We start from the raw sequence: 27,412 nt of genomic DNA on the forward strand, positions 1-27,412 counted from the left end.
GAGTTAAAGTAAGCCTTTTCCTGTAACATAATTTAGTTTTTTGGCCAAAACTTTGTGGCCTATAAACTGCAACACTTCAAAAAAAAAAAAAAAAAAAAAAAAAAGTTCCTTCTCCTATTCAGACTGTTGAGTCCCTCTCTTCCTTCTCACCGTAAAACCCTCTGGTTTAGAACTCTTTGATTCCAGCTGAAAGTAACTTGGCTTCTGACAGGGGTGGGGAAAACCTCTGATTACTCAGAGGAGCCAAAGCACCAGAACTAAGGATTCCAAGAATATGCAATGGCTTGTATTTCCTGCCACTTCTTCCCTGTGCACTCAAACTCCCACTGAAGCCAACAGGAGTGGTATAAGCACAGCCCCTCTCTGGATAGTTCTGTTCAGGGTGATAATATTGATTCTTAGTAGTAATTGTATTACATAGCACCTAGGAACTCTAGTGGTGTATATTCTGCTAGGCACTGTGCAGACACAGAACAAAAAGATGGTCTCTGTCTCAGGCTTATAATTTAAGACCAGAGACAACAGGTGGATACAGACAGAAGGCAGAGTACAGGAAACAATGAGATATTGGTCAACATGACAGGCTGTGTCCTCATCAGACCAGCAGCCTCACTGTTAATTTTTTTTGTTGGTATCATGGAAAAGGAAAGTTTTTAAGCAAGATCATGAGGTATCTTTGCAGTAGCTTACAAGGAACTCCTCCCAAGTGTGAGGGGCAGCGTGGGAGAAGTCACTAAGATGCTTGTTTGAAAACTTAGGTTACTAATTATTTATTCCTTTTTAATATCTCTCTGCTTTCCATGAGCAAATCACTCTTCTCTCCTGTTTTCTGTCATTCTCCTCATTTTGATCCCCTCTACAGCATGGTCATGGAGAACCATGCTCTCAGTTTTGGTTACTGATGCAGGATGTCCCCAGACTGACTGAACATAGGCATTACTGGATACTAGGTAAAAATATCAATAATTCCGAAGTCCCATTGAAATTCACTGTCATTGAGGCTCCTAAGTCATTTAAGGCACCTTTTTAAAAATTTGACCCAACGTCAGTAAATCCATGCTGTTGTATTTTGCACTGAATTAGCTGTTTTGAAGCTTAATGTTTGGAAGAAGGAATATAGAATATAGCAGCAATGAATGCCTTTTATTATGCCCAAACTAGTATGGAAGCCTTTCCGTGTAGCCTTTGTCTTGCCTTCCCAGTTTAGTGGTTACTATATCAAAATCACAATACATGAGCAAGAGAGTGAACTGAAGGACTGTCCATGTATGTGACCTGGTAAACTGTGTTTTCTGGCATTTCAATCAAGAAGTGTCCTCTGTGCACAGCTATTTTAACAATGTCATTTTCACAAGTGTCTTTTTTTTTTTCTTATAATTTTAAAGCATAAACTATTGTTACCGAGTGTGAAACTAATTCTTAACTCTGTCATGTTCACTTCTTGACCCCTTGAAATTTGAGAGTTAAAGATGATTATTTTAATGGTAGAAAACTGAGGCTCTAAAAATAAATTGATGGGCCTGACCCAAGCAGTGTGGTTCGGGAGCTGAACTTCCCCAAACTATGGGAATGTTCAGATATTTCCATTTCAGTTTAATTTTAACTATCCATTTCTAGTCAATATTTAGGAAAGCTTCCTGGTTTGTTTTGGTTGTTTTAGTTGATGGTTGTTTTGGTTTTTTTAAACCATATTTTGCCTGGACAAAGTATGTTTAAAAAATCAGTTTATAGTAGAAAACGCATTTTCTCAAAAAAATAAATAAAAAAATCTTATACTAGTAATAGCATGTTAGTGCTCAGGTACTACAATGAAGAGCATAGTAGGACTTACCATATATACTCGTTCATAAGCCGAATTTTTTTTAGTTAGGGTTACCATATTTCCACAAGCAAAAAAGAGGACAGTGGGGGGGAGGAGCCCTGCCCCGCCCCGCCCATTCACTCCCTCCCACTTCCCAACCCCCCCGCTCCTTGTCCCCTGACTGCCCCCTCCTGGGATCCCTGCCACTAACTGCCCCATAGGACTCCACCCGCATCTAAGCCGTCCTGCTTCTTGTCCCCTGACTGCCCCCTCCTGAGAACCCCCTACGATCCTACCTGTCCCCTGACTGCCCCGACCCTTATCCACACCCCCACCCCATATTCACACCCCCGCCCCCAGACAGACCCCTGGGGACTCCCATGCCCTATCCAACTGCTCCCCGCCCCCTGACAGGACCCCCAGAACTCCTGACCCTCCAACCCTCTCTACCTGCCTGCCTCGACCCCTCTCCACACCCCTGCCCCCCGACAACCCCCCTGACAACCCCCCAGACCCATCTAACCCCCCCTGCTCCCTGTCCCTGACTGTCCCAACCCCTCTCCACACCCCTGCCCTCCTGACAGCCCCCCCCCACCAAACTCCTGACCCATCCAACCCCCTCTCCCTGTCCCCTGACCAGGGCCAGCTTTAAAGAGCCCAGGAATCGGGCTGCACTCCGGCCAGGGTTGCGGGGCTTGGAGCTGGGCTGGGGCCCGGGCCGGCGCGGCTGGGGCCCAGGCCGGGGGCCGGAACCGGGGCTGGCGCCGCTGGGGGCCCGAGCCGGGCTGGGGCCGGTGCTGGGCCCGGAATCGGGGCTCGAGCTGGGCCGGAGCCGCTGGGACCGCCGGGCGCCACTCGACCCGGGACGGAGGGAGCCACTCGGCCAGGGCCGCGCCCCCCCCCGCCCCAGCTTACCTGCTGCTGCCTCCCGCCTGCCCCTGCTTCTTTTCAGACTTCCCACGAAGATCTGATTCGCGGGAAGCAGGGGAGGGGGAGGAGTAGGGGGGGCGGAGCGTTCAGGGGAGGGGAGGAGGGGGAAGACAGCTGTGGGGCCGGACAGCATGGTAAGGTTGCAGGGGATGGGGGGAGCCGGGAAGGGGCTTTGGCTGCCCAGCGGCGCTTGGCCATCACTTTTCTGTCTATAAATAGCCGACCGGGGGGAAATCCCGGACATTTTTAGATTTTTAAAAATCCCCCCCCGGCCGGCTATTTATAGACTGAAAAGCCAGACATGTCCGGGGAAATCCGGACATATGGTAGCCCTATTTTAGTCAAAAAGGGAAGCACCAGAGAAGGGGGTCGGCTTATGAACGGGTATAGAGGGGGTAGGGGCTGTGTCCCACCTCTCCCTCAACAGAAGGAGCAAGGACAGGCAGCACAACCAGCAGAGACAGAAGGGAAGAGGTGGGGCCGGAGTCTCTCCGTTTCTGGCCACGCTGCTCTCCCCCCAGCATCTAAAGCAACTGCCGCTCCGCGGCTGGCCAGCTGCAGCTCTGCCGCTCAGCCTCACCCCCAGAGCAGGCTGTGGCCCGCATCGCCAGGCCTGCTGGACCACGCTGCGGCCGTGCCACCCGGCCCAGCTCGCTGGAACATTCTGCGGCCGTGTCGCCCGGTCTGGCCCGCCGCAGCAGCTCCAGCCAGGTCGGAGACATCCTCCCCTGGCCCATCCCAGATAAGGTGGGAAGGGATGGGATGGGGAGAGTGTGGGGTTCCAGGCTAGGGGTGGGGGGTGGTCACAGGGGTTACTCCCCTGACTCCAAGCTTCTTCCCCTCCTCCCTTCCCCCCCGCCCCCCCAAAAAAATTTTTTTTCCCCACCAGTTGCTGTCCTGGCCTGTCAGGGTAACATGCCGGGACACTTCATGTTTACTTAGGTTTACCTCCGTGCTTGCGGACGCTCGAGGTAAACAAACTATCTCTGCCCCCCAGCAACTTATCCTGATGGCCCGGGAGCCAAAGTTTGCTGACCCCTGAATTATAGGGTCGGCTTATGAACGGGTTATAAAAATTTTCCATTTTTACTTCTCCATCTGGGGGGGAGGGAGTCAGCTTATAAACGAACCGGCTTATGATCCGAGTATATACGGTAATAGCTTTCTACAGGTCATATAAATTACTTACTTTAAAATATGTACAGTATTGCATTTAGTAGTAGTATCACAGCCCTGGACAAGGTCCAGGCCCCATTGTACCAGACTTTGTACATAGTAAGACAGCATAGGCCCCAAAGATCTTGCATCTGAGTAGAGGAAACAGCAGTATCTAATCCAGGGTGTAAAAACCTTAAAATTCTAATTTTGTTTTAAAAGCCAACAGCAGAGACTACTAGTAAATGCAATGACAGTTCTGTTGCTGTACATTCCTGGGGCTCAAGAAGTTAACTTGTTTCCTGTATTGTATAAACTAAAACCCAAGAGTTTTGCATTCCACCTAATCCGTTCTTGCTAACAAGCCCAGTTCTCATAATTATGTTGTTTTTATTCCCCACCCCTCCATCATTTTTCTTTTCTTTTTTTTTTTTGTGTTTCCATCCATGTTCCAAACTAGTTTCTAAGCGACGCAAGGCTCACCTGAGACGCCTGGACCGGCGATGGACGCTGGGCGGGATAGTCAACAGGCAGCAGAGTCGAGGTGAATAGCTTCCTGTGGCATAGTCCCCTTAAAAGCGCACAAGCTGAGCTTCTGCTGCTGCTCCTCATCTCCTGCCATGTGGCACGCCAAGAGGGAATGATTGGCATGTCATTGGCTGACCCAATCTTGTTTACTTGGTGATAGACTTAGGCCTGAGCTGCGAAATTCAGATGTGGATTTGAAACATCACAAAGTATTGATTTTTGAGGGTATTTGGAGTCAAGTTTTGGTTCAGCCCACTCAGAGATGAGCCAACAACAAAACTTGGCCGTGGAGTCTGACTCCCCACCCAATTTGGGAGCAGGCCGGTCTGGTGTTTGCTTCAGGCACATCTCTACTCTCTTTTCTAAGTTTAAACAAATAAACAAGTGATACTTTTACAGTTCCTTCTCAGAAAAATGGAGAAAATATCCGGAAACACAGGGGGATGTGTGAACTGCAAAAGCATCAGATTGGGTTTGGATGAGCACCTGGATGTGTCTTCAAACGTCATCGAGAAAATTGAGACCTCTAAAGAATGTATAGCTTTCTGGCAAGATTTTTGATGTTTCCAGTCAGGCCAGTAATGCCACAAAGACTGTCCTCCTTTTGGTGGTTTTTCTCTTTGTGGTTTCAGTTTCAAACACCCATTTCTGTAGAGGTTCCCCCAAAAAATATTGGAGAAGAGAACTTGGTCTCAAGGATTCAGTCTTCCCTTTTAGGGAAAGGTTTAGATTGAGATTGGAATGATATTTATTGGCCTTCCCATACTCTGAAGATTTTAAACCTAATGCTAACATTGCCATTATGATTGGATTTTTCCTAAGAACTTGAACTGCGAGATACTGATGAAGTAACCACAATTGTGGATTAAAAAAATGTATCTCTCTGTGGGATTGTCTTGACTCAGCAGGTTCTTGGTGTCAACCCAATGCATTTGGGGGATGGAAGGAATGAAAGTGACTTTTCTCTATTATTGCTCTTTGCTTAGAGGAGACCTTTGCAAGGGAATGGAGCCAGACCTATGCACAAGTAAACCCGATCTTATTTAAAAACAAATGAATGCTCTTAAAGGTGCTAGTGAGTGAGGAGAGGGAAAGCAAAACTTGTGAATTTAGATTCCACTGCAACATGGATGTTTCTGTATACAGGGAAGGAAACCCCAGTTGTCACCGAATCTGTGTGGTTGGTTACAGATTGTTGTATTATTTTGGCCCCCTCAGTACTTCCCACAAGCAAAAACATGTGGTTTTCATCATAGCTCCACCATCCAGGAGCCAAAAATACCATGAGAAGACCAGATCTTGTTCCTTGCCCAACAAAGGGGTCCCTGAGCCAATGAAAAGCCTCTGAAGAATATAAGTGCACATACTAGACATGAAGATGCCGAAACCAAAACACTTATTTCTGTGCTGCAGAGAATGAGAGGGTTTTTTCAGTTTGAATGTACATAGCTGTTATTAGATAATTCTAGTCTCTCTCTCTCTCTTTCTGACCAAGAAACTTGAATTCCCATGAATAACAGCAGTTTTCAAACTGAACAAAGATACATTTCATGTCCTCTGTATTATATTGCTTGCAGAAAATGACATTAAAAGAATATTAAGTTTGCAAAGTCAAGCACTAAGAATTAGGAAACGCTGAAATTAACGTACCTGTGCAATCTTAATTTGCCCCCCTTGTACGTCTGCATTATGATAGTCTTTAATTTATATGATCACATAATGCAGACGCACAAGGGGGCCCGTTCCCACCAGGCTTGACCCTCTCTTCCCCATCCCCTCCAACCTGTCCCTGTCCTGTCTCTTTGCCACTCAAGGGTCCTCATCCCAGTCATAGGCTCCTTCCCTAGCTAATATCAGCTTTCAAATCCTAGTCTCTCTTTGCCCAGCCTTTCCCTGTCCCCTACTGGTTTCCAGGCCCAATCTCCTTCCCTTTCCCCTTGCTCCTTGTCCTGGTCTAGCCAGTCTTCCGCTCCTAGCCTGATCAGTCTCTTCCTCATTTCCCCCCTCAGCTCCCACTCCCCAACTCTCAGTCCCAGTCTCCCCCTAACTCCTGGTTTCCCTCTTCCCCTCCCTGCTAGCCTCCAGTCCCGGTCTCTCCAGTTTCTTGTCCTAATCTACTCCCTCTGCCTCCTTCCCCATGTCCAGCTCTTGTTCCCTCTGCATTTGAATCAGGCGGCTTCCTCACTGAAAACCCAGGAGAGACGGTCTCTGTGCTCTGAGCTGAGGTGTCCAGATCTGGACCCAGCACAGCCTGCAGCAGGTTAGTGCTGCAATTGCAGGGAAAATCTAGCTCGGCCCAGGGCTGGCGCATGCTCAGTGCATCTATAGTTTCCCAGGAATTTAGCTTGAAAAGTAGGTCTCTGCTGAGCATATGCAAACAGCAATTTTTCAAAGGCTTTTAACTTGGCAAAACCTGGCTGGATTTTCACAGGGACAGCTGAAGACATACCTGACACAAAAGCCACACCCCCTCCAAATTCCCTATCCCTGCATCAAAGCATTGAGGAGTGAGCTCTAGTCAAAGAAAAGGTCGCCAGAATTTAACATAAGCAAAACGTGTTTTTCTCTAGCCTTGTTCTGGCAAACAGCTGGACTGTTTTAGCTGATATTTTAAAAAAGAAATCCGCCTGAGACCCCACTGGTGTGGAAAATTTCAGCCGAAATGATTTGGCAAAGTAATAAGCCACTGAAAACGGGGTGCTGTAAGGGGAAGTGTTGGGCAAACTTAAATAGGTTTGTTCTACCAGCCCAACCTATAATATAGTAATCATTTAGAAACTAGAATCTGGATTTGAATTTGGAGACTGTCTCTAAAGGCCAAGATATTTCAAAAGTGACTAGTGACTTTTGGATGCTCCAGCGTCTGAGTGTCTAACTTGAGACACCTGAAAAGGGGGTTGACTTTCAGATGGTGGGTGCTTAGCGCTTCCTGAAAATGATGCCCCATTGAAGGGGTCACAAATTGTCCACCCAAAAATCACTAGTTAGTTTTTTTGAAAACCTTGGCCATTGTTTAGACTCAGAAGGCAAAAATATTTTGAAGAAGGTGTTGTAATGGGTTCTGCCCTCTTCTGGGTGGGGGTCTAAGAGGATTGTAGCAAGACTCTGCTACTACTGTTGACCTTGCTAACGTAGTTTCAGATCAAACAGCTGAAGGAGAAAGTCAGCAGTTCACATCCGTTCTCTCCACCTGTTGCTTTTATAGGGCCTCATAAAGGTCTGATTTGCAGACAGTTACATTTTATATATTTTACTTGGTACCACTTTGCCAAAAGTTAAGGAAAATGTAAGCATTTTTGAGTTAATTCTAGTATAAACTTGCTTCCAAACAGTTCAGGATTGTTCCCTACAATCATAATTCACTGGGTACACCTCTACCCTGAGATAACGCGACCCGATATAACACGAATTTGGATATAACGCGGTAAAGCAGCGCTCCGGGGAGGGGGCTGCACACTCCGGAGGATCAAAGCAAGTTCAATATAATGTGGTTTCACCTATAACGCGGTACGATTTTTTTGGCTCCCGAGGACAGTGTTCTATCGGGGTAGAGGTGTAGTTTGTATGTGTTGTACTGGCCTCTGCTGTATGGGGTCAGAATTACTTAAGGTTGTGTCATAACCCCGCTATTGCAAAGAGCTAAATGATTCTGCTTTAGTTCAAGAGATGGAACCTGCTCTGAATGGCAGAGGCATGTGTGGCCACTATCTGGCATGCTGTGGCTGCCACTACGATACAAATAACTTGTATGATTTTCTGATGCTGTGGTGATAAGAGCAGTTATGCTTCAGTAGATAGAAAGAACTAGCAGGAAGAGATGAACTCTTAAAGAAGGATCTAGCTTTTTTGCAAAGGACCCTCCAGTAGTAAGGGAAATATCCCGAGGTAAATATATGACCAGTTTCTTATGCCTATTTTGAATCAAGTTGAGGAAGTTTAATACCACAGAGGACTGCTAATGAAGTTTCTGGATCCCTGAATAAAGATCAAAGACCATAAATGACTTAAAAATATCCTGTCGCGCCTGTTTCACTAAGCCCAAGATCTCTGCAAAGATGACAGCTGTAATCTGCTTTTGCAGAGAGCACCAGCATTTGTTGCTGGACCTTTCTTTGTAAAACAGTTGGTGGACATACTGTGTGTGATGTGCCCAGGCTTAATGCAATCTGTTGGGTAATGCTCTTTGCACAGCTGCAGGGCTTATACTTTACATTGTGAGTTACACTTCATAGCTAGAAAGCTTAAAAAAAATAAAACTAGAGAAGGTGCAATATCAAAAATAGGGGGATGTGAGGAGAAAAATGTCTTTCATAGTCTTCCCCAGTGTCTGACTTAAAAGGACAGTCTGTTTGCAAATGATGCGTGTTCATCCTGCCTCCTCCGAGAGGGGGCACGCTTCCGGAGGTCAGAGTAGAATACTTGCTTATGTAGGCTACAGATTAGGAACTACTTACAGGGTGACTTCACAAGAAGCAGTTTCTGCGGTGGCAGTTCAGTTTGTTAACTGTGAAAATCAGCCTACCTCCATTCTTCTACATCTGATATTTGACAGTCCGTTAATTATTGACTTATCAGCTTTGTGCACAGAATTTTCAGTGAACCATAATGTAATCCCAAATCTAACTTGGTTGATGGTTTTTGTTTTGTTTGTTTTTTTGGTAACAGATCTACTCCACGCTAATGGTGATCACCGTATGTGGCTAACCTTCCCTAGAATGAACCTGATTTGTGAATGCAAAATTGCTCTGACTGTTTCCTGTTTACTTTGCATTTGAGCAGGCTCTGTATTGTGCTCCCATGGTGTTTGTACACACACACGTCTTTAAATTCTGGGTTTTTTTAATTAAGCAAATCAAAGATGTTTGAGAACCACTTATGTATGGAAGAGATCTTCTCCAACACATGTCCCTTCCGAACCCTAGTCTGCTTTGTTCTTAGAGCTTAATCCTATAGGCCATGGTTCGAGTAGCTGTACTAGTCAAGCTGTTCAGTAAAGGAGATTAAATTTTGGAGACACTGGTGAAAAAGCAAGAAACTGAGGAGAAGAGGCAATGTGGTCTGTTGAAATGAGTTCAGAGCTTGGACTTCTTGTGACTGTAATCCTGGGTCTCACTGACTCTGGCTGTGGTTTTGGGGAAGTCCGTTAACCACTCTTTTTTTTTTTTTTTTTTCCTAGGCCTGTTAAAGGGGGATAAAACTTTAAGGAACAGGCTAGTGTGCATTTGCACACTTTCCCTTCCCACATGGAATCAGGATTACTCCTGTGTAATATAGGCCCTATGTTGAGAAGTTAAGAGCTTCTCCCATTATTCATCTAGTAGGAGTGTGTACCACACCAACTCACTGCGAAACCTCCAGGTGGCCGTAGACTTTTGTTACAGGCAGGTTGTGAGGATTGATTTGCTAATGTTTTGTACGGTGTTCTGCAATTTTAAAGTATTGACTTGTAGTGTGTTAGCAGTTGTCCCTCCTCCTCTGGCTTGGAGGGAGGCCACTCTGCCGCATTGGGTCACTGGGGAATCTGCCCAGTCGCCAGTGGGAATTAGTGAATCAAAGACTGCGGGCTAGGAGGCCCTGGACCTCAGCCAGGGCAGAGCAATATGCAGTCTTTGCCTGGCCTCCTGGCTCAGGCAGATGGCAGACGAACACAGGCCTCTTGGCCTAAGGTACATAGTTGGCCACCCCAGGGGTGGGGCAGCTGCAGGGGGTAGAGAGACCCAGATCCACCCAGTCCCAGCCCAGCGCTTTACAATGGCAGAGGGCTCTGCTTAGTGGATCAGCAAGGATCCAGCCACAACACGCTGATCTGAGCACGGACAGCAAAAGCAAACTAACGTCTGGTTTCCCTGGGCTACTTCCTACCACAATCCGGGAAGTTGCTCCGGTGTCCAAGAGCCCTCTGTAGCCTCGTGGTATTTGGCCGCCAGCAATTTCAGCAGCTCCCCTCCGGCCTCTGTGCCCTCTGGGGGCAGGGTGCTACCCTAGTTCAGTCGCAGGACCTGCAGCAGGCAAGAGGCTTGTCTCCTTCCCTGGCTCCCTCCCAAATGAGCAGGAGGTCCTGCCTCTATACTTCTTGACCCCCCCCCCCCAACTTTGGGCATGAGGGCCGGGCCTGGCCTGCCTCTGCCCACTTGGGTGCAGAGTGGTCCCTCCCCCTCTGGGTTAGAGGGAGGCTACTCCAGCTCGCTACATGTGTAAATAAATAAGTACTTTTGAGAACCAAACAAATGCTTTGCATGTTCACCTATCCCTGAGTTGCCTTAAAAAGCCTGGTTTTTATGTAGCCTCTCTGGCCCACTGCATAAGGATGATTTGAGCCAGTAAGAGTCAGATCTGCACAGTGCAATTTCAGTATTTTGGCCTCAGTTTCTTGTTTTCTCACTGGGGATCCAAGGAAAATAGTCACGTTTTATTGCCCCTTTGCCTATTGAGGAAATAGCATGTGCAGTAGTTCAGAATTTAAAAGAAATCTCGTTGTTTTCCCAGTTTTGTGTGTTGATTTTTTTTAGTCGTTTTGTGTTAAATAGACGTCATCAAAAGGAAAAACAGAGGGTGGTAAGGGGAGGCTGGTCTCCAGATTAGCAGCCGTGTTGATAATTGTGGAGCAGTTAGGCAAAAAAAAAAATAAATAAAAAATGATCAGCACAAAAGTCCGTTTTGAATGAATGTTGCCTTCTGGAAAGGAGAGACTTTTTCCAGAAGTAGGTCTGACAAAGAGGAGGGGCGGGGGCAGGGAGAGAGAGTTAGACTGCTGACTGAGGGGAAAGTATTTATTTTAAAAGAGAATTCTTCTGTGGTTTGGAAGATGCAGGATTTGAGCCTTTGCATTTTTCTTTGAAATCTTAATTGGATAATTCCCAAACCAACCCCTCTCCAGGTTCCAGCATTTCAAGTGAGGATCAGGTCACAGTATGACCGTGATGCATAGAGAGACTTCAGTTCAGTAAAGGATATTATTCCCTGACTTGGTTCTTAAAACTCTGGAGATACAGTAGGAGTTTAGAACTTGGAGCCAGGAACTCATGAGCTCCAGTTCTAGGTCTGCCACAGATTCAGTTTGTGGATCTATAAATATGAAAGCGAGTTGCCCACCTTGCAGGCCCAAGAGGAATTGTTTAATTAATACATGGCACGTCAGACACAAGGCTCTGGCCCTAAAGAGCTTCTAGTGAAGACAAAGGAATGGATACAGCTTAAGAGGAATATGGTTCGACGGCTGTCAGGCATACATCTTGTTAGTACTAAGAGATTATTCTTCAAATTGAAAAGGGTAGTTTGTTGTCCTGGGAACTAAATTAATGTTTGGCAAAGCACGAGTGCAGGGTAGGTGGTGAGCAATTTTTTGTTCTGGAGGCATTGGGAAAAGTGCCGTGTTGCTTGGCACCCTGGAGGAGAGAGGTTGTTCCAGATGCAGGGGACAGCATGAAAAAGGCATAGAGCCGAGGGTGGGGGGGGAGATGGTACTGGCGTTCACAACCTCTGGTTCAGGCCTCAGTCTTGCACCTGCCCCAGTGCTCCAAGCTCTCTACTGCAGCAGACTCTGGTTTGTTAACCTAGTGCTTGAGCATCTACACTCCTTGGTAACCCCAGATTAGGAATTGTTGAACTCTGTGTCCCAACCTCAGGCTCCAGCGTCTGCTGCATTATGTGGGCCTCAGTCCAACCACCCATATCCCAGACTTCCTCACGCCCTCCCAAAATGTGGCCACTCTCGACCTTTGTTTGTGGTGCAGTGTGGGAAAACTTGATATGCCACCAAACGTGACTGTCCGGATGAGATGAGTAATGTGTATATAAAAGGAGAAGGTTTTCTGCATTCATCCCCCCGTGTTAAAGTTAGCAACTCAGAGTAGCGCTTCCCATTTGTACAGAAAAAATTACTGTTAATAACTGGCATAATTTGGGGTCAGTGACCCTGCCCCCTAATTAAGGCACATCTTCTTCAAAATAATTTTTGTTCAGTGTCAAATTACCAATATTGAATCTTTATCAAATATTGCTGTCAATTGGTTACTGTCCTTTGTTGTTGTTGTTGTTTTTTTTTTTTTTAGATTGAGTAGGTTATCGTAAAGCAATGCAAGCCTAAAAAGCACTGCATACAGCTTGTTATGCCAGGAATGTTTTTGACATCACAACTCCAGTGTGTGGCAACAATAATTCAGGCCAATCCAATAGAACATACGTTAGTAGCTCCTGTCTCCTGTCCAGCAAAACTTACCAGATCATGGCAACCTTTAATATGAATGGACAGTACCGTGTACTAATAAATTACGTACATTGATATATGAAAGCTTTATGTGGAATGTCACTATTCCAAATTCCTCTTTTACTCCTGTAATAATACCTATCCCAGTATTTCAGAACAACTCTAAACCTTTCAACTAAAGTCCTGGAGCATTCCCAGGCCCACAATAGGAGACTTAAAAACAATTGGAAAAAGGAAACTGTCCACAAATTGCGCAAAACCATGTTCAGACCATTGGTCGCTGAGGGCATGAATGTATGCATGGGTAAAGCAAAATGGGCAAGAAACAGTATTTAGCCCACTGAGTCATTTTCAGTTCATACAGTATGCTTTTCTGGGATGATGGGTAAACATCCTCCCCATGAAAAGACAAAAAGCAGAGGGATGCAGTAGAGAGAGCAGGCCTGGTGCAGGACCTGAGGCCTGAACCAAAGGCTGTGGGCCAGAGTCGACCTGGCCTTGGCAAAATAACACACTAGATGTTTACATAAATACATCTCAGAAGGCTAGTACAGATACACCCCAATCCAGTACAAGATCAGATGGTTTGACTGAACAATGAATAAAGATGGTTTATCCGCGATATCAGGAACCAGGGGAGGTGTAACAAACAGATGTCTTGAAATATGTACGGGTAATATGCAAGTTGTGTTTCCCAGTTGTGTCTCAGTCTATAAATGTTGTGGTACCTCGCCTCAATCCTTGTGTGTGGCCTGGGGGACAGCAGAAACACCAGCTGGTGCCTGAGCCCCTCCTTGCTACTGGACACTTGTGTTTAGTGTACTGGTAACCACAGAGACAGAGCACGACAACTGTGCTTGGAGGACAATAAAACTGTGAGTTACTTTTGTCACCGAACCTTACCAGAAGTCTCTATCTGTAACATCAAGGTCTGCTGAATTAACATGCAGCACTATCTGCTAATACTGATCACCTTGGAGCTCCAAGAAGCACAGAACAACGTTACTGAGGCAACAACACTTAACATCTGCTAACTCAGGTTCTACTAACCCTGGGCTTACATTGCGGTGTAGACATGCCCATAGTGATCAAATCTTGATGCACTAAAGCAGGAGGTCTCTGTGTGGCCGCAAACGCTTGCATGTGGCCACTCTGACAAATTTTCCTATTTAATTTAACTTTAGGAAAAACAAAAATATGCTCACATACCTGTCCAAAACATTGTAGTTTATTTATGCAGGGTTTTTTATAGACTCAATAATAAAAATAATGTACAATTGTATTTTGGTACCCCTTGCCCCTCCCCACTCATGCTGCTCCCTACCGCTTGACCACTGTGCGCAAAAGGCCAACCCTGTTGGAGCCCAAAGCTGGAGCCCCATGGCTGGAGTCAGGGGGCGGGGGGATCCCGAAGCCCAGAGCACACTGCTGGAGCCCCGAAGACGGGAAGCAGGCGCTGAAGCCTGCACACGGAAGCCCATGACTGAAGTTGAGGGGTGAGGGGGCTGAAGCCTACCCCTGGAGTCCTGCGGTGAAAGATGGGGGGGCAAAGCCCTCTCCTGGAGCCCGTGGGTGCTGCTGGGAGGGGCTGCTGTTTTGCCCTCTTCCCCCAACTCTGCCCAGGAGGCTCTCTGTAGGCAACCCTCCCGATGGCCACATGGCTATAGTAGCCACATTTGAGAAACACTGCACCAGAGAGTCTGGGAATTGCCACAACTTGGAGATGATATTCTAAGCACAAGAGACTTGTGTGTGGTTTGCTATCTTAAGGGTTTATGCTGTTGCCTAGAATTGTAGTTTCCAAATGAATGAAATGACCGTCCAGAGCTGTGATGGAATTCCGAGAGGTACAGAGGGTGCTTCTGCTTGTTCTTCTATAGAATGGATTATCCGTCTTTGTCTTTCGAGTAACATAGTGCCTCAATCATTAAATGCCCAATAGCTTAAGCGTTTTGATCAGTAGCTCGGAATACTGGATGCCTCCCTGATCATTCTCCTAAATAATGTGTCCATGTGAATCCACTGACTTTTTTTTTTTTTTTTTTTTTTTTTTTTAATATATACATCATTTCCTCCTCCTCGGGTTAGTCTTAGGAGAAGCAAACCAGAACGACTTTCGGGTTATAAGTGAGCCCATACTTCAAGAGTGCAGTTGAGGTTAAAAACCTCATGTATGTGTGTTTATGGTCGCCCCTTCACCACTGACAGAAACCAAATGTGTGCAACCTTGGAAATGATTGTAATTCTTGCTGAAAAAGCACTCTGCAAGGGGAAACTTTAATGATGGCTTCCTGTTTTTGAACTGTAGGCTTAAAAATAGATTTGCTAAACAGACATCATAGGAACCTTAATTTCTAAATGGATTTTGAACTCCTTTGCAACATGCTGCCTTGTGAGAGCACTTTTCTTCTTTCTTCCTTTTCGAACACTTTCCTTAACTTTTTTCCCCTTAAAGTTTACCTATGGTTTTTTTTTGGGGGGGGGGAATATATTCTGAAGTATCTTTCTTCAAATGATGACCTAAAGCAAAGTAATGAGGCTGAAAATGTGGGTGGTAGAACTCGTAATCCGCAAAATTGCACATGCTCAGCGCTGATCACCTGAGTCTTAGCTGAACCATCCAAACCTCTTGAAAAGCTGGGCCCAGAGACGCCATGCAGACTGTCCTTCTTGTGGCCTCTCAGGACTTCAGTTTCTGGTATGGGCCAGAGGCCAGAACTCAATTCAAAGGGGCATAAAAATAGAAGACTAATGGAGGTGGAATAATGTTCACCAGAGGGTTTTTTTTGGGACTGGAAAGCTTCAATTTGTGTGTGTGTGTGTGTGTGGTGGGGGGAGGTTCAAGCAAGGGTTATTTTCAGTGAATTTTAGGAAGGGAAAGCAGGGTGTGTGGCTATGAGCACAGAAGCAGGGAGTTGGTAGGCCTGGGTTTTATTCTTAGTTCTGCTGCAGTTACTTGGGCAAGTCAGATAGGCCTGGGCTACAGTACAAATAAACACAGTGATGGCCACTTCGTGCTCTAACAGGGCTTCATTTTGACTGCTCTAAAGGAAGGGAAGAGAGTTTTATGGCTGTGTTAGGGGAATGTTTTGATACTGGAGTCATGTAGACTAAGCTTCTAATATGGGACCTTGTTCTATACACGTGGGCCTTGCCTACACTAAGACTTTTCTCTAAGATTTCCCTGCTCCGCTGGCAGTAGCAACAGTGGGAGTCCTAGTGTAGACAAGGCACCGCCAGCATTATCACCCCCAAGCTGAGAAGGGGTTAGATAATGTGGTGGTTAAAATACTGGGAGCCACTGAAGCCTCGTCTGTACTAGAGCTCTCACTAGTGTCATTGCACCTGTGAGGGCAATGGTGAAAAGTAGTGTAGTCCCCCTCCTAGGCAAAGACGAGCCATGGCCGTAATCCAGGTAGGCTATAATCATGGGTATTTTAGTAGTGTTGTTGGGACTGTTACCCTTCTGCTGCTGCCGTTTCCCTACCTGTAAATGATGCCTCACCTGGTGAGACATGGAGATTTAAGGTTTGTAAAGTGCTATGACGGTCTGATGGCAAAGTACCATCATCCCTGGTTTGCATTCCCATGTGGATGGCTAGGTTTGACAGCACTGAAAAGGCTGATGTGATATTTGGTCATTGCTGCTTAAAGTAGTCGATCAGGAAGTTGGAATATCCACAAGTACTTGGGTAGGAACACCTCTCATCTGACCACTTCTCCTTGTCTTCTGCAGAAGATAATGGGTCAAACTTCCAAAGAGTCAGACTCTTCTGACCACAAAGAGGAATCAAGGCAGGGACACTCAGAATGGAGAGCTAATTTAATAAAAAGATTGCCTCCAGCTACAGCAGGGACTGCTGTTTACATGTAGGGGGAATAAAATAAACAGACGTTTTTGTCATAACTCTTGCGGCAAGAGTGTGGTCTGGTAGTCTCTAGTATAATGGGGCTTTACGACATGGGGGGAGAGATACACAAAGTGGAGCTTTGACTGGCTAGTGGTGATATCAGCCTCCCTATGATTATAATCTCCAGTAAACACATGGTTTAGCTCTTTTGCTGTGACTTCTATAGGAGAATGATAGAAAGATACCCTAGGCAATATATTTCTGGGATGGTGTTCAGTGGTTCAGGTGCCTAAAGTCACTTGGCTTCCTGCCTTCACCATATATTCCAGGCAAGTTCTAATCACCTAGAAATCGGAGCATTAAGTGGAGATGCAGATGGTCTTCCAAGCTCAAAAATTAGCTAGTTTAACCCACTCATTCTGCAGTATAGCTTTTTGAAACTTTGTCTCCCTATGTAACCAAAGCCATTCCACAGACCAGACAGCCATCTGGGGAAAACTCTCTCCATCCCATGATTTGATTCTTGGATTGATTAGCTGCAACTGCAGCAGCGAGACTCAATCTAAAGCCCAGTTATTGTTCAGGGAAAGTACAATATACTGACCGTGCTATTTAGGAATGATACTTTAGGAGTCACTTAGTAGGAGTTATCATAATAAATTACTAAAGCAGCTTCCCTGGGAGCAGAAGTTTTTTTTTTTTTTTTTCTTGAGGAAGCAAAGGTTTTGAGAGTTCAATACATCGGAATCAGAAGGACCCAGGCAAGGAAGGTTGTCTTTAAAGATGCAGTTTCTCTGACTCTGCAGCCATCAGATGTTCTGCCAACATTATTCTCTTTCTGAGGTATTTCTTTGTCTCAGTAAAGATTTTTTTTTTCCCCCCTTACATTTTCCTTACTTCACTCAGCAACAAAATATAATTGAGTCACAAAACTTAACAGATGGAGGTGTCTCTATTTGACTCCCTCTCAAAAGAGCATTTGCCTTAAGCTGCTGCAACCCTTTTCCCACTCCTTTCATTTGCCATTTGTGCAGTGATCGGGAACTCTGGATTCACTTAGTTTCTTGCCCTCTCTCCTTCAGAGAGACCCCTACTCGTTTTCCCATGTCTAACCCTCCAATGTTGTGGCCACCATTTTAACAAGTTAGGAGGACTGCGTGGAACACCCTTAGTGTGTATACACAGCACCTAGACACCCACGGTTGGCCCATGCTAGCTGACTCGGACTCATTGGGCTGTTTCACTGTTGTGTAGACTTCCAGGCTTGGGTTGGAGCCTGAGCTCTGGGACCGTCCCACCCCTCAGGGTCCTAGAGCTTGGGCTTCAGTCTGCCCCCCAGAAGTCTACACAACAGTGAAACAGCCCCTTGAGTCCGAGTCAGCTGGCAATGTGCCAGCTGTGGGTGTCTAGTTGCTGTGTAGACCTACCCTTAGAGCCTCACTGTTCTCCCCTTTAGTCATTCATAGGTGTAGCTACTAAACATGCAGTTACCCCCATCCTATCCTGGGTTCGGCATGATGCTTTGGCACCATTTCCTATCCCTGCCAATGCTCAGCAAGAGTCCCTGGCCAGAGGAAAAAGGTTAAATTTGTTTGGCTTTGAGACTAACTTACAAAAATGCTGAGTATGAGATGATGAAAATACTGCGCGTTCAGTGTCCTGAAGGTGACAGCATGATGTGGTGGGTAGAGCAAGGGACTGAGAATGAAGGTTGTTTTGGTTTCTATTCTTGGCTCTGCCACTGACTGTGTGACTTTGGGCCACTCAGCTCCAGTCTAGTGCATCAGTTTTCCCGCATGTAGAATGGGGCAATAATCGGAGACTGGCAGGGGATGCCACATTCCAATCCTGTGCCATACTTCCAAAAGTGTGTGGGTGTTTTGGGTCAAGGGTTTGCCTCTGGCCCTTCTCTGTTGACGACACGTACCCACTTCTCGTAGGTGTGAGGCACTTAGAGGTGCTATGTAATAAAGTACAAAAACTTTACTCTGTGCTTACGCTTTTTTTAAAACACACATCCATTTCGTGATTATCCCTGTAGAGCCACATTGTTTCCAGAGGTGTGAGAACAGATAGGTCAGTCCCTCTGAGTTGGGCAGGAGTACGGGTTGCTCTCAGCAGCCAGTGCTCGAGTTTTTGTAATACCAATACTCAATGCATCCATATGCATGCTCGGAAGAGCCAACTGGCTCTAGGTCCCTCAGTGACGCTTGGCTGCTTTGGCAACCAGGCTGATTCCATCAAGTTACTGTATGCAAACTAAGGCCAACTTGACATCCTACTCTCGCTGACTTACTCACTTGAGGGAGGCCTCTCTGAGACCTCATAGTTACTGGCATGGAAGCACATTGTGATTTGTCAGCAGCCGGGCCGTGTCAAGGAACTAATTATCTGTCATGCCGTAAGCATGCCTAATTAGTGGGCCACTGAGTAGGGCTCCACCTTTGCAACGGCTCCATGTAACCGCTGCGCAACCAGTTGAAAAGCAGCAGAACAGAAAAACAGCTGGACTAATTCTACCCCTAACTGATGTTTCTTTTTTTCTCCCTCTACCAGAAGAGAAATATGTCACAATCCAACCGTACACCAGCCAAGGGAAGGATGAGATTGGGTTTGAAAAAGGGGTCACCGTGGAGGTCATCCAAAAGAACCTGGAAGGATGGTGGTACATAAGGTAAAAAACTTCCCGCAGGCAGATTTATTACAGCATTTATGATCTTCAGGCCTTCTGATAGTTAGCTTCACATCCGCATCCTGTGTCATTCTCTGTCTAAAGAAGAAAACCTGCATTATTATCCAGAATGCACACTAGGCAGAAATGTAAGGGAAAGTTACAGAAGACCAATAAACAATATTTGGTATTGATTGTAGGAATGGAACATGGACTGTGAAGTCTGTAGACCTGCAATATTTTGGTAGAAAATTCTTACCTTTTAGATTTCCTTCAAATTAAAAACCCATATCCCAGTCAGCAAGTGGCACTTATCTAGTACAAGTGATCATGTTAATGGACATGCAGCTGATCGAGTCTTTTTTGTGAGTCAGTTGTGCGTCTCTGCAAAGGAGTAAAACCAGATTCACCAAATAATGCTAGAAGGTTGCGGTTTGTAATCTATCAAGTTGCTCGGGGCAGGTTTTTTTGTGTGTGTTTGTTTAGGGGTTTGGGAGATCAGCCCGCTGGCTGCAGAATAAATCATTTTTGAGACTGATGCATTCATCAGACTGCAAATAATAACAGTAATATCACACGGGGCCAAATTTTCAGCTATTTGCCTCTCCAAGTTAGTCATTGCATGCAATTGTAAACTATATGCCACAAACAGATACAGATATCACGCACGCAAATTAGATGTACAGTTCTGAAAAAAACAACCCAGCATTTTCCCCTTATGACAGCCAAATTCCCTTGAAAGGAGTACAAGACAACCATCGCCTAGGCACATCTTGTATAGAGCTGTAATGTATTGGGACCAATACTTGTCAAGAATGGTCTCTTCATGTAGGTTTATACAGTAGCTAGTACTATAGTGCCCCAATCATGACTGGGGTCTTCGGGGTGCTACTGTAAAGTTTGGGGTGTTTAGATCCTGGGAGTGGCGTTTGGGACCATTTCTATTGATTAAATAGAAAATAGAGGTATGAAGGTGGTTTAAGGAGAATTCTGTAATTCATGAGCCCTATAAGATGTCCTTCCTGTTCATCCTTTTGCATCTAGAATAGGTTTTTATTGTTTTGCTTTTCTAGTTGGATTCTGCTTGGTTTATAACTGAAGGCAGCAGAGACATGAATCATGATTGAGAAAGCACAGTTGGAACTACATTTAGTGCTTCATGCATGATAAACATGTTAGAGTCTTTGAATCTTCCTAACAAGGTGGCTAATAACTAAAGTTGTGCAGGAGTGAATGGGCTCTAGACATTATGAGCTGGGAATGCACAGGCTTGGTCAGGTCACTTCTTCCCCCCCACCCCTCCTTTAATCATTCACAGGACTTGAATCCAAAGTTGAAGACTGAAGAACAAAAAGCATGCAATCTTGTTGGGAAACATTATTATAAAAATCTTTGATTTATTTCAGAACTAGTCTGGTTACCTAGAACTAGTCTCCTGGTTAAATGTTTCCTTATTACTGTTGTAGGCTTCTTTTCATCTTTATAAATAACAATGCTGCAAGCAGCTAGCTGGATCTGTTTTGTGCTTAAATTTCTCGTGTTATTTTTGTGTGAAGTTAAGTGGGTACACTTAACTCTGACAAAAAGAGGAGATCCCTTGTTACTCTACTTAAACTTTTACAGCAGAAATGTCTTTAGGCCCAAGGTAACCTCTTTCAGTGGGTTTAATTGCACTTTTGGATCAGAAACCCAATCCCGGAAGGTTTTATATGTTCTTGACTCAGTGAGGATTGAGGATGCTCAATATGACCCAGACTCTGTAATCTGTGTCTCCTCGTAATTATGCAGATCCAATTTGGATTCAGAGCATTTCTGAATTTGAAATGATTTGGTGGGTCTTCGTAGCTACACCCCAGTTAATGCCAAACTAGTGTCTTGTTTGGTAGCTTCTATCAAAGGCCAAGGACCGAAGTACCCTTTCCAAGAGAAACACTAATTGGAGCCGCATTGCGAAGCTTTCCCTGCCACTACCCGATGCTGTACCCATTCTGTGGCTAAAGAGGACTTTGTTGTCCAGGATTATTAAACTGAAAACCTTCACCAACATTGTACATTGATTTTAAAACATTTTAAAGGCCTTTAAGAATACTTGTAGAGCTGCTATGAACAGTGCCTCCCTAGTATTCAGCAATACCTCAGCCCAAGTGTTTGGGTACTTAAATTGAAACACTCCTTATTTTGTATTTTGGAGGGGAAGGCTAGGGAGGGGGAAGTCCGTATGAATCCGGTTGCCATTTCATCTGTTCCATTGGATAATATGGGAACAGAATAAGTGTATTAAAGTTTAGCAAGTTGCTGGAGTTTTATTTTTAATTGGGTCTACCTTAAAGATGTTAACAAGCTCCACCTTAAATATATAATTTCCCAAAATTCCTGGCCCTGTGCTGATCTTCATTTCCTGTCTTTCTTTTCTCTTCCCCCCCCCCCCTCCCTCAAAGTTTGCTTCCCTCTGGAGTAATTCCAGTGCTCTGAAGCTGGAAAGCAGATGTTAAGGGAACCAGTGCTCAGACACACAGAGGCACTTTTGATTTTTTTTTTTTTTTTAAACATTCCTATAACTTGAATCTTTTTTTTTCTTCATGTAATATTAAAACAAAAAGGGTTTTTTACTCGGTGAAGCCAAATCAGTGCCCCTAATCCTGTAACCCTACAATTGTATTTTAATCCCTGTTGCATTGAAACACTTGTATTTCTTCTCCTCTCTTTGCCCTTTTTCATGTTGTGACTTGAGAGGCACTTAGACGTGTGTGTGTTGAAGACTCTGAGCTGGAATCTTCATTACGGCTTTATTGAGTTCAGCCGTGGATCGGTGTCTCTTGCCTGCGTGATCATATTACATGCTTAATAGCTGAAGTTACAGTCAACTATTTAGATGCTACTTTATATCCGTTACCATCTGGAAGGTGTTGGCTCTCTTCTGATGCTGACAGATAAGGGTTGTCACTTTCTTTTGACCTACAAGTTGCTGATCTGGGTTTTTTTGTTGGCGTGCCCTTGGTTTCCTGGACTACTATGAATTTTAGACCTCTTGTGAGAGAGAGGGAGGGAGTTTTGCTCTGCTGTAAACTGAAGTGCTATTGGAAGGAAAACAGGATAAGATTTGAAATACCTGGTACAGGTTGCAAATGTAAGTGAAGGCCCACGGCTGGCTCTAGGTTTTTTTGCTGCCCCGAGCGCAAAAAAAAAAAAAACAACCTCCAAGAGCGCAAGTGCTGCCTCTAGAATTGTGCAGCTCCAAGCACGTGCTTGGTTTGCTGGTGCCTTGAGCCAGTCCTGAGGCCTCCAATGGGAGGTGCCATTGCAGCACAGGTAGGCATACCTGAGCTAGCTTACTAAAAATAACAGTGAAGCTGTGGCAGCATGAGTGGAATCATGGGTTAGGCACCCAAGTAAAAGCTGGTCTGGGACCCTTGGTACGTACTCCAGTGGCTAGTCTGTGCTGCCTCTTTTCCCCCCCCCCCGAGCAATGCTTCCCAGGGAGCAAATCTAGCTCAGATACATCTATGGGTGCTGCCGTCACACCTCCTGACTGCATTATAGACCTACCATGAGTCAAGGGATCTGGATTTTATTCCCTTATCTTCCTATAGGACTTTAATCTCCGTTCCTCGGTTTCCCTACCTGTGACATAGGGAGAACGAGTGTTCCCTAACGAAGTATAAACGCTTTGAGATCTTCAGATGGAACTACTAAACATTTATTGTTCCAGTGCTCGTGGGAATATATGTACCACTTGGACTAAGTGCTTTGTTTTTTTTGCTGGCCTGATAGTGCCGGTTACTTGTTAGGTTACACTAACTCAACATAACAAGTAGATCCAATGGGGAGACAGTCCTGCAGCCAGTAGCTAGGTAGTCAGTAGCTTTGTGTGGCTTAACCAGTGACCAGCCATAGATTGAAATGGTATAAGGTCACATAAAGCTGGCTGAGCCAAATGGATTGCGTTTTGCAATCCAAAAATCTAAAATCAATAGAAAAATGAACAAACCAGCGCAGAGTCTTTATCCATTAGTGCTACCTTTCTGATCTGAAAAATGTCAACTCTTATAGTCCTGTATGGACTTAGATCTATGCAGTGCGTACTCTTATTTGAATTTGTAATGCGAGTTCTACTCCAGGATACGTTTGAAATCAGATCACGTACTGTATAGCTTGACATAATTCCCAAGTAAGCACAATACATAGTCAACAAAGAACAGGAACTTCAGAGATTTTGAAATCTTCAAAATACCAGAGGATTGTGGGGGGTGGGGGAAGAGTATGATCGCAATAACCCTACCCAGGGGCTTTCTGCTCAAAACACTTATGGGGAGGAGTAGAGAGGGGCCCAAGTCGTGGAATTCAGATGCAAATCCATACTGTTCGGATTCATTATGAAGACAGGCCGAAGCCAGAAAGTTTTAGCTCTGGATATGGGTTTTTCCAATGCCGGTCAATTTTGGTCTTGGGGTTCCAGTTCAGAAGTGTGCTAGAGCAGTGGTTCTTCACCAGGGATCCGGGGCCCTCTGGGGGGCCATGAGCAGGTTTCAGGGGGGTCTGCCAAGCAGGGCAGTAAACTGAAGCCCCAACACCCAGGGCCGAAGCCCGAGCAAAGAAGCTTTGCGGGGCGCCCTGTGGCATGGGGGCCCCAGACAATTGCCTTGCTTGCTACGCCCTAATGCCGGCCCCGGCTTTTATATGCCGAAAACCAGTTATTGTGGCACAAATGGGCCGTGGAGTTTTTATAGCACATCGGGGCGGGGGGAGGGGTGACTCGGGGGGGAGGGAGGGGAAGGTTGAGAACCCCTGTGCTAGAGAGTGTGAGGAGAGGGTTGCTCGTAACCACATCTTGCTGTTTACAAGAGACCTTAGCAGGTGCCTGGACAGTATTTGAGACACTCCTTTCATGCTGAGGCCAGTTGTGACATGCTCCAAAGAGAGCTGCCTCTAGCCCTCCTTGGCATGAAGTGGGATTACTCTTATTCGGGGCCTGGATGGTGATGGGGAGAAAGCAGGGAGGGAGAAAACTCTCTCACCAAAATTCGGCACGTGGCAAATCTTGAATTCCCGTTCTCTTTATGGGAATCCTCCTACGGTGCCTCGTGTGTTCAAACCCTGCTGTTTTCAGTTCACATATAAAAAGATTTCCATTACCTCTGGGTTGAGTCTGCAGACTTCTAAGAATCCCTGGTATGGTTTTCTAATACTGGTTGCTTCAGGGAGCACAGTGTGCCAAAAATCAATGATAGTTTCCAAATTGTGCGCTGTAGTTGACTGTGGCTCTAGTGAAGGACCATAATTGCTGCATGCTGAAGTGTTAGAAAGCGGGGACTGGATTGCATAGCCCTAGATTTTCACTTCTGTATAGAGAAGATTCAGAAGCCGGCTTCTGAATCTGTCGCAAGGTGGATGTAATCGTTGCCACTTTGTCTAGACATACTGCAGCGAATAGCAGTAATTCGGTCACTTGCAGAGACTCAGGGCCACAGATATGGAGACCAGTCCTTTGTTTGACTTTGCTCTTTTGAGGATGCAATCCCTTGCAAAACCAGGTCTTTTGAAACCTTAGATTAAGCTGGCTGGTGGATTTTAAACATGGGAGATTCCCCCTCCTGTCCTTCCTCTACAGCAGTTAGGGACAGGCTGCTAAGACTTGGGTTAAATATTATAAATACTGGCTTTTGTAATGGGTGTTTCAAGTAAAGCTTTTTAGATACCATCCTTATTTAAAGACACATTCTCCACTTGATCCCTGCTCAGGACTCCTAATGGTATCAGTCAGTATTTTGACTCAGTAAATGAGAACAGAGTAAGTCGAATAGCCTAAAAGAAACCTCAGAGCTAATCTGACTCTTCATGTCAAAGCTCACTTGTGTGAAGGAGAATTACTTGACTATCCTTGTATTTTACCAATCGCTGCTTTTGCTTTCTAGTGAGTCTCGATATTTGTTATAGAAGCCTCAGAGCCCTGCCATTTTAACCTTTTCTTTCCTGCAAATTTCCTGAGCCCCGGGAATTAAACGGTGCCCGCATCCCCCACTTACAGTTCAAGCATCTGCCCCAGCTACCTTGGGAGATTAGAGAGAGCGGGGTTTCACTGAGTTACTCTGGAGCAAGCTGGGGTTTCACTAGGGAAATCGGCGTTATCCACGTATTCCTCCCTGGAGCCTGATTGTAATCTGGAATCGCTGATGAAGTGTCAGTAATAGCAGGAGTTAGAAAAACCACTTTCCCAAAAGGCCAGCTGTGGAAGAATGACAAACTTCAGCCTGGGAAAGTGTGAGCGTTCAGCTTTATGCTCCTGGATCATATTTTGTGTTTGGTCTATGTTCAATTTGAAGAAAAAAAAAAAAAAAAAACTCCTTCAAATAGTCCCAGACCTGCTTTTTTTTTTTTTTTTTTAATTAGGTTTTGAGCTTGAATTTTTTTCTAATCAAATAGTTGCTCCACCTTTACAATGGCACAAAGGCAGGCCACGGTTCACACCTGCTGTAGATAGGAAGCATTCTGTAAAATGCTTCACATAGGATCAGGGATATAAAGAAAATGGGTGTGAAATATACCCCCGATACAGAGGGAATGCACAAGGTCAGGGAAGGCCTCTGCATTGGGATGAATGCCACCCTTAATTGTGATAACTTGTCCTTTGCATTATGGGCATGAGAGATGCAATTTGGAAGAAAGAACGGATCGTATATACAGAATTTTCATCAACCTGGTGGGTATTCAGCACTTCCATGCTTAAAACTGTCTTTTTATCCCATTTCGTGTAAAAGCTGCATGCAGCCAACCTACTACTAAAATTTTCCCTTACGCCTCAGGAGTAAGCTCCTCTCTGATCTGGAGAGAGCACTTTTCCTTGAAGCAAGAGGTAACTCTTCTGTTGTTAAAATACTTCACTGTTCCTTGCTAGCTGAGTAGACTGTGAGGTGACTAATTATAGACCGTGGATGAGTTGAGACCACAAAAACATAACACAAAACCCAACTTGTGGTTCTAAGATATTATCTACGTCATTTTTTGCCTTAGCCGTTGTATCTGGAAGGACTACAAAGGCCGTTCTGTGGTAACGATATTTTCTTTTCATATATGCAGGCATCTAGGTAAAGAAGGCTGGGCCCCAGCATCCTACCTGAAGAAAGCTAAAGATGATCTTCCGTCTAGGAAAAAGAACTTAACTGGGCCAGTGGAAATTATAGGCAACATTATGGAGATCAGTAACCTGCTGAACAAGAAACCATCCAGTGACAAGGAAACCCAAGCGGAAAACGAGACGGCGGAACCCCACATCACAAAGAAAGAAATTAGCTTGCCCATCTTGTGCAATGACTCTAATGGCAATGCCATGATGACCTCAGACAAGCAGGCTTCGAAACTGGCTCAGGGATCCCCTGCTGTAGCGAGGATCGCACCACAAAGAGCTCAAATAAGTAAGACCAGAATGTATAGCTGGACTGCCATCGTTTTCATAAGAATTCCTGGTTTATCTTTGTGGGGAGGCCTGTGGCATGTTACTTGCTGAAGGGGGCATGCTGGAGTAGCCTCACCCTGAGTCTGTAGAGCATGAGTTCAATATAGAGCATGTTCCCTGAAGCAAGGACCTGGGGGTTACAGTGGACGAGAAGCTGGATATGAATTGAGAGTGTGCCCTTGTTGCCAAGAAGGCTAACGGCATTTTGGGCTGTATAAGTAGGGGCATTGTTAGCAGATAAAGGGATGTGATCATTCCCCTCTAGTCGACATTGGTGAGGCCTCATCTGGAGTACTGTGTCCAGTTTTGGGCCCCACACTACAAGAAGGAGGTAGAAAAATTAGAGTCCAGCGGAGGGCAACAAAAATGATTAGGGGGCTGGAACACATGACTTTTGAGGAGAGGCTGAGGGAACTGGGATTGTTTAGTCTGCAGAAGAGAAGAACAAGGGGAGATTTAATAATTGCTTTCTGCTACCTGAAAGGGGGTTCCAAAGAGGATGGATCTAGACTGTTCTCAGTGGTGGCAGATGACAGAACAAGGAGTAATGGTCTCAAGTTGCAGTGGGGTGGGGGGGGTTAGGTTGGATATTAGGAAAAACTTTTTCACTAGGAGGGTGGTGAAGCACTGGAATGGATTACCTAGGGAGGTGGTGGAATTTCCTTCCTTAGAGGTTTTTACGGTCAGGTTTGACAAAGCCCTGGCTGGGATGATTTAGTGGGGAATTGGTCCTGCTTTGAGCAGGGGGTTGGACTGGATGACTCCTGAGGTCCCTTCCAGCCCTGATATTCTATGATTCTAAGAGCTGTCTACAAGCATC

The 27,412-nt window shown here is 45.3% G+C and overlaps 1 protein-coding gene across 6 annotated transcripts in view; it reads left to right on the top strand.

The window, feature by feature from the left end:
• The window catches only part of SH3PXD2A (SH3 and PX domains 2A), a 394,601-nt gene that overhangs the window by 347,333 nt on the left and 19,856 nt on the right, over window positions 1-27,412 (top strand). For 4 of the 6 annotated variants that reach the window (XM_054036174.1, XM_054036175.1, XM_054036178.1 and 1 more), the window contains 3 exons: window positions 4,347-4,430; window positions 19,028-19,145; window positions 26,217-26,551. In XM_054036174.1, the coding sequence (XP_053892149.1) occupies window positions 4,347-4,430; window positions 19,028-19,145; window positions 26,217-26,551 (537 nt within the window). The remainder of the gene's footprint in view (window positions 1-4,346; window positions 4,431-19,027; window positions 19,146-26,216; window positions 26,552-27,412) is intronic. The other 2 variants (XM_054036176.1, XM_054036179.1) reach the window with 1 other exon arrangement.

The sequence above is a fragment of the Malaclemys terrapin genome, chromosome 7 (assembly GCF_027887155.1).
Source record: "Malaclemys terrapin pileata isolate rMalTer1 chromosome 7, rMalTer1.hap1, whole genome shotgun sequence".
Taxonomy (NCBI): domain Eukaryota; kingdom Metazoa; phylum Chordata; order Testudines; family Emydidae; genus Malaclemys; species Malaclemys terrapin.